The following is a 7,500-nucleotide window of genomic DNA, read 5'->3' as shown; positions in this document are numbered from 1 at the left end:
CACCACCTCCAAGTCCAATCTTGAAGTGTTCCTCAAACTCCAGGAAGTCAATAACATTGAAGAGCTTCTCATCATCAAGTTCGTTGAAGACTGTTCCTCGGACCTGAAATTTGATGTGTGTAAGTATACATATTTATGATGAAGAGAATCTAAATTAAATTTTCATTCTAGATAATTTTTCATAATAAAGACCTGTGTGAAAATTAAGCATGGACAGGCATAACCAATAACACAGTGCACATATCCGTGTCAAGCATCAAAACCCCTTCACTGAGAAGAATATACTACTACTGTACCAATGAAATATAATTTAACTATACTGAATAGGATTAGCAATATTTCACTCGAAAACAAAACATCTTACATACTTGGTTGGGCTTGAGGGCAACCCAGTTCAATGTTGGCAACTTGTACTTTGTGTTGACTTTCTTTTTTATCGTCATGGAGTCTGGTGGGGCAGCCAAAGACCCTGGCGCGGGGGGAGCATGGAAACCACCCATGCCAACAGGTAATTTTGGTGGGGCAGGTGGGCCAGATCCCATCAAGGGTGGAGGAGGTGGGGGAGGGGCACATGGTGTAGGAGGATGAGGAGCCATGCCAGGGAGTGGAGGGGGAGGTGGGGGAGGGGCACCTCCAGTACTTTCTTTCCCAGATATCACACTTGCTGTAGTTATGAATATGAGATATTACTTGAAATTGCTAATTAAGTGGCAAGAAAACATTCAACATCTCATGTTTATTTAAGCATGGTTTGTTAGTATTATACATACCTTAAAAAAAACTTATTACCCACCTTGAGCAGAAGACGAATTGGCAAGATTTTCTAATTCTTGAATTTGTTTTTCGAGGAGTGATTGTCTCTGACGGGATTCTTCACTTTTTTGGCTCACTTCCCGGCGCAAGGTCGACACCTCTTCCTGAACCTGCAGTGATGACTCTTGTTAAAGGTACACACTTTGTACAAAAGTAATAGTACAGTTACAGAAAGATATGAAAAAAACAAGAACAAAATTAATAACTACACAATACAATCACATCAATAACAGTCGAAAAATAAGGTTTTCATCTTCAAGTTATGAAAAATAGTACGAAAAATAGTACAGTGTATAATGCTTTCATGACATGCCAACTCTCACCTTAGAGTTCATGTTTTCCAGATCCTCTTTTTGTTTCCTTAGTTCTACCAGCTCGCCTTCCAGCTCCACCATCTTGGCCAGGGACTCTGCCTCCATCTCTGATATTTTCTCTGCCATCTTAAAACAATGTGGTACATGTGAGGAATGTGTGAAAATTTCCAGTTTTCTTCTACTTAAGCAACAAACAGACATTATATTTGTATTTAGCATCATCAGACATGATCCTTTATTAATGAAAGATTTCATATGTAATCCATTTTCATGTTTATCATTATCATCATCCCTGATTCAACTTCTGACCTTTCCTAATGGTTAGTGAAGTTTAAGCCACTGGTCACTTTTGGCAGGCTACTGGCTTGCAAGGTCACAACCCCTCAGCTTGTGCCATACCTATTCTCTACAAGGTAAACAGGGTACAAACTATGGAAGAAGACAAGCTTGAATAGTTTTTACTAGTTCAGGGAATCAAATCTTGGATCTTTTGGTTGAGAGTTTCAAGATGATGGATCTTGGGCCCAAATCCCTAGCTGCATGCAATTTCACCTTGTCCTCTTTCATACTGTAGTACTGTTTGTCTGGCAGAGAACAGGCATTAAACATAAGCTAATGAATCGTGGCCTTACAATCCCATTTTACTGGCAATTAAAGGGATGCTCACCCCATTTTGGTAAAAATAATGACATGTTTAAAAATGTGTGGTAATGTATCTGTTGTTTTTCTAGAATCATTGTCAGGTTCTTTATTTCCCACAAAAAGTGCTGTTGATGGGTTTAAAGTCCATTTAAATGTTCCACACTGTAAGGCAAAAGTGGGCAGGGCTTCAGGAAAGATCCAATAAAGTCGTCCTATATGGCTTGTTTTTGCTTGAATATGGTAGCAAGGGGTACAATCTTATTCCTCTTTAAAGTATGATTATATAGGCCTTATATGGTAGTATTTGGTAAGTAGCTTGTCTGGCTAGGCTGCTAGGTGACTATCTGTCAGTGGCTTCTATGCCTTCGATGGGAGTGGTTTTGTAGCTTCTTGCTTCCAGCCTTCCCTCTCTTATTGCTCTTTCTACCCACTCAAAGATGGATGGGAGGAAGAAAACCAATGGATAAGCAGTAGCTAAAATATATGAGAAGCATAAAAATTAAGAATAAAAGGATTCGGCCCAGTCTTTGCTTTCATCCGAGGAAGGGCAAACTGCTGCATCCATCTCCTCTCTGCCCACCTCTCCTCTTTTACTGCCTGTCCCATCCACTAATGAAGAAAATATGAACATTGCAAGAAGAGGAGAGGAAGAGAAGCAAAGGAACTGTATATGCCGCTGTTTGTGCACCCTTACCTACATAACTAAAGGACAATGTCTACCAAGGAATGTATCATGGAGGGAAGGAAAAGCATCAATGCTGGTAAAAAAAAAAAAAAAAAAAAAAAAAAAAAAAAAAAAAAAAAAAAAAAACCTATAAAGTGGCATTCTGAGGACCCCCAGGAGTGAGGTATTTACTAAATACCAGTAAAAGCACGAGAAACTGGACTGCTTAGTGTGCTTTTTCCATGGCCTTAAAGAAACTGATATTAAGGCCTGGGACAAGTAGTAGTAAATATTAAAATAATGTAATGATTCTTACAAAGCTTCATGTACTTGTGTTCATGAGTTGCATATATAAATAACATTCAAATTGTTGAATAAATAAAGAATATAGAGACACTTCAGTCTTTAAATGGCCATAACTCAAAACATGATTTTTTACCTTTAAATATTTCCATAAAATCAATGGTTGATCATATTTCCTTAGAAAATGCTGTATGTACTGGTCATAACATCATAACTGGTCATAGCATCATGACCTAATAACCTAGGTCATTCTTTTCTATGGATAAACTAGATGATAATAATAAAAAAAAAAATAGTCTGTAAAGTTTCAAGTCTTAGTTCCAATGCCCTTTTTTATGTGATTTTTTATTTGGATTTTTGGCCAGCTGGGGTGTGTGTCCCCTTAATACTGTATAAAACCATATGATATAAAGAACTTCATGTGATAAACTGGGCATACTTACAATTAGTGTATTCAACAAATAAAAAGATCATGTCTTTCCCATATTACTACTGTTATTGTAGCTATCATGAAAAATTTGAACTATCCACCTAGATTCTAGAACTTACAAGTGCAAGTTCATCTTCCAGCTCAGCTACTCTCTCCAAGGCTGCTGTTTTGGTTTCACTGTCTTCCATCAAGGCTGCCACATCAAACACATTGTCAAGATATGCTGAAATTTGAATCTGCAAATACAAGAAAGATTACATTGTGGTGTTACAGTGAAACTTGATATAATCTGAACTTCCTGGAATTCAACAAATGAATCGTTTAAATTAATAAAGATTTATCAGCTATCATGCAATGTACTTTGGAACATATTTTTCAGAATGAAACAAACACATGAATAAGTCACCTGTAGCTCCTCGCTTTCATGATGCCTCAGTTTTTCCAGGAAGTCATCAATACCAAGTTGAGTAAATTCGTACTGGAGGTGGACTCGGAAGTTCATGTCATCAACACTGTGCACCACAATGTTGACAAACTGCATGCATGCTACCTGTCCAGCAAAAGGTTGCAAAAAGACAGTTGGTAATTCATGTCAATTTTAACAGATAAAATTCATCAGTGCTAAAATAATTATCAATAATATAAAATTTCATATTCACAGTAACACACAGTATATTTAGCTGAAGCCTAGAAGAAGTGTTTGAAATAATCTTCAGCAAAATATATCTCCTATAAATCACAAGTCATAACCACCTCTACACTGTGCACAACTAGATAATTTATATGAATATATGCCTCTTCCTTACATTTCTTATACCCACATAACAGAATGTTCAGAGGTTGTTGATTCCTTGCTGAATTGTCATACTATTGAACACAATTTATTTTTTATATATTTCACAATTGGACAAAGACCATTGGCTTTTAAAAAAATGCAAAAGGAAGAAGAGAAAAAGGCTCCACTATGCCATACCATAAGAGAAAACACAATTAAAAAACATAATCAAAATTACTACTGAGATCACCTGATACATCTTACAATTGGGTTTGAATCTCAACTTTTTCATTACTGCTCCTCTAAATGTGTTGTAGGAAGTAAGGTGATTACTGACCATAAATTCAATATGGAAACACTCGTAGTTCATGAAATATGCCATGAGGGTCTGGAAGCGTTGGGTCTCGGAGCACACATCCTTGAAATTGTTGAAGGCATTGAGGATGATCTCATGACCTCCCTTCACAAGGCAGATTGCAGCCAGCAGCTCCAACACTAGTGCCTTTGTCCTGAAATAATGGCAGCATTATTGAATCTTGATCAGACAAAATCTACATTAATATTAGGATAAAATACTTGAGAGACTTAATTTAAGATGTCCACAACTCACCGTAAACTTCTGTGGTTCAAGCTGAGAGCAATACAGCTTATGGCCTCTCGATGCTCAAACACCAGGTTGAACCCATACTGGAAAGCACAATAATGCATTATGTTCTGTGTGCAGTAATTTTTTTAATATGAAAGAAATAAAAAACTATAGCAATGTAATGGCCAAAGCTTGTAAATTTTTACTTTAAAACAATATATCATTAACAACTGATTGTTAACATCTGTACACCAAAAAAGACTGGCTTCTAACCTTGTTATTCATGATGGCTCTCATGCACATAATGCACACATGAATATCATCCTTGGAGTCTCCCATGTTCAACTTCTGGACATGGCGTGATGCTCTCTTCATCCTTGGGGAGTCCCTCTCCACTGATGTCTTGAGCTGCCCATTGAGATTCCTCATGTCATCTTCTTCCTCCATACTCTCCCTTAGCCTCTGCTCATGTCTGTTATTTTTAGAAATTAAAACATTAAATTAGCAGAACAAATAATAACAGCAATAATGATAAAGATAATAATAAAGTAGCAATGGAAAACAAAAGGGATCCAGCAATGGCATAATGTGTGTGTGTGTGTGTGTGTGTGTGTGTGTGTGTGTGTGTGTGTGTGTGTGTGTGTGTGTGTGTGTGTGTGTGTGTGTGTGTGTGTGTGTGTGTGTATATATATATATATATATATATATATATATAGAGAGAGAGAGAGAGAGAGAGAGAGAGAGAGAGAGAGAGAGAGAGAGAGAGAGAGAGAGAGAGAGAGAGAGAGAGAGAGAGAGAGAGAGAGAGAGAGAGAGAGAGAGAGAGAGAGAGAGAGAGAGAGAGAGAGAGAGGTATAATCATCATCACAATCTTAAAAGTAAGCTCTGTTTCCTTAGATGTGAGAGTCAATTCACATCAGTTTGCATAGTATAGTTTTCTGTAACCTGGTTGTCAGTTATTGTATATGGTTATTGATCTTATTTTAGAATTTTTACCTCACGTCATGTATCACATGTAGTAAGAATTTTTTACAGAATAAAGGAAAATGTCAATGATGAAAGGACAACTGTATGTATAGCAAAATACCATATATCACACCTTATAATTTTACTAAGTCAGGCAGAAGCCCATTATATCTAGGCATGTATGCCTGGCTGAGTGAAATATGAGGTGAGTGAATGATGAGTGAGGGGGAATGGAGTGACACAAGTATTCAAGAAGGGCAGATTGGATAATATTAGGATGTGTAAGACAAAGCTGCAAGAGAATTATATCAAAAGAAAGGAATAAGATAAATGCTGGGCAATTCACACATACATGGATGTGTGCACAAGAGACAAGAAGTGTGAAATTATATGACTGGTATCTGCTTCTAAATCTATAATGGCCATCATTGCCTATTTTAAGTTCAGCCTCCATTCATTGGGCATCAGCAGCAAGCCCACAACCACCAAGAGGTGAATAGCTGCAGCTTACAAATGATTGCCTCTGGATAGGTGAGTTGTATCTGTAGATAACACACTTTATCTTTGATGCTAAACAGAAAAGTGTGAGTGAAGACAATGACATTTTCCTGCCTGCTATACTGTACTTGCCTGAGCATCATGAGTCTGAAGGTGAGGTAGTCCACCAGCACATCAAGTCCTCGGTTCTCTTCGCTCAAGAACTCCCTCACCCACCTGTATGGAAAACACACAACCTGATTAGCTCACATGTATTACCAACTGGCCTAACCATGGATAACAGGCAGACTAATGAATTATCTATCCTATTGTTGTACATGAATGTATCTATAAAGATTTCTCAGCTCATTTCTTTTAGTTACCTATTTACAATTTCAGGAAAAGTACTTTTATCATCATCATCATTATAGTCAGCCTTGTTCTGCAATAATGCAAATATCAGTGCGAAATGGTCAGGTAATATACTAAAAAACTGCTCATGTATTAAGAGCTGTTCGATCTTATACTTACTCTATGTGATTCGTTCTCAAGGATATTTCAAGGTCCCTTAAAACCTGTGTCGATGTCGAATCGCCAACCATTTTCCGTTTCTGCAATGAGAGTTTGGTTGTTACAAGGGCTACACCCCACACACACACACACTCAACTCTAACAACTTATATTTGATTTATTTGTTTTTTAAGGCATTGAAGTCACGTTTCGATGTCCAAATATAGAGTAAGAGAGAGTGAAAGTGAATGAGATGAGGTGATTCTATTTTTCAGCTCTTGTAGAGACAGGCAGCGGGACAAACGAAGTACGGCAAGGAGAGGCTCCCTAAGTGGGCGAGGGTGGGGAGAAGCGGGAGAGCCGACACTGCCGTGATGAATGACGTCCTTGTTGAGTGCGTCGCCCACCGCTGCTGCCGCCGCTTCCCCACCTTGCCCACCACCACCACCAACACAACATGCTTCCTTTGCTGCTGCAGTGACATCTCCCAGCCCTATGCGTGTGCAATGGTCTCCAGTCCCCGCGCGGCGTGCACACACCCAAGAATCCCCAAGCCTTGTGCTGATGATGCAAGCAAGTCCTTCCCTCCCTTGTCCCTATCCATGAGACACTCTCTCTCTCTCTCTCTCTCTCTCTCTCTCTCTCTCTCTCTCTCTCTCTCTCTCTCTCTCTCTCTCAAATAGGAAAATTACATTATTTTCTAGTACTTATATCAAATGTCACAATATGATAATGAAAAAAAAGATCTGATAAACGGTAACACGAGGAGGAGGAGGAGGAGGAGGAGGAAACGAGAAGGAGGAGGAGGGGGAGGAGGAGGAGGAGGAGGAGGAGGAGGAGGAGGAGGAGGAGGAGGAGGAGGAGGAGGAGGAGAAAACGAGGAGGGGGAGGAGGAGGAGGAGAGAAGGAAACGAGAAGGAGAGAAAGGGGAAGGGAAGGAGGAAGAAAATAACAGGGAACGTGGGCGAATGAAGATACGTAGAGTAAAGGAGGAGGAGGAGGAGGAGGAAGAGGACAAGA

The 7,500-nt window shown here is 38.9% G+C and overlaps 1 protein-coding gene across 2 annotated transcripts in view; it reads right to left on the bottom strand.

Annotated features, from left to right (window-relative positions):
- Positions 1 to 7,500, bottom strand: part of LOC135101580 (formin-like protein) — a 58,688-nt gene that overhangs the window by 13,494 nt on the left and 37,694 nt on the right. For both annotated transcript variants that reach the window (XM_064005713.1, XM_064005714.1), the window contains exons 3-13: positions 6,502 to 6,581; positions 6,124 to 6,207; positions 4,801 to 4,999; positions 4,552 to 4,628; positions 4,279 to 4,450; positions 3,573 to 3,716; positions 3,286 to 3,402; positions 1,137 to 1,253; positions 794 to 923; positions 369 to 664; positions 1 to 103 (exon numbers count right to left, since the gene is read on the bottom strand). The exon at positions 1 to 103 is cut by the window's left edge and continues 117 nt beyond it. In XM_064005713.1, the coding sequence (XP_063861783.1) occupies positions 1 to 103; positions 369 to 664; positions 794 to 923; positions 1,137 to 1,253; positions 3,286 to 3,402; positions 3,573 to 3,716; positions 4,279 to 4,450; positions 4,552 to 4,628; positions 4,801 to 4,999; positions 6,124 to 6,207; positions 6,502 to 6,581 (1,519 nt within the window). The remainder of the gene's footprint in view (positions 104 to 368; positions 665 to 793; positions 924 to 1,136; positions 1,254 to 3,285; positions 3,403 to 3,572; positions 3,717 to 4,278; positions 4,451 to 4,551; positions 4,629 to 4,800; positions 5,000 to 6,123; positions 6,208 to 6,501; positions 6,582 to 7,500) is intronic.

The sequence above is a fragment of the Scylla paramamosain genome, chromosome 6 (assembly GCF_035594125.1).
Source record: "Scylla paramamosain isolate STU-SP2022 chromosome 6, ASM3559412v1, whole genome shotgun sequence".
In the NCBI taxonomy this organism is placed as follows: domain Eukaryota; kingdom Metazoa; phylum Arthropoda; class Malacostraca; order Decapoda; family Portunidae; genus Scylla; species Scylla paramamosain.
This window is presented reverse-complemented; position numbering and strand designations above follow the sequence as displayed.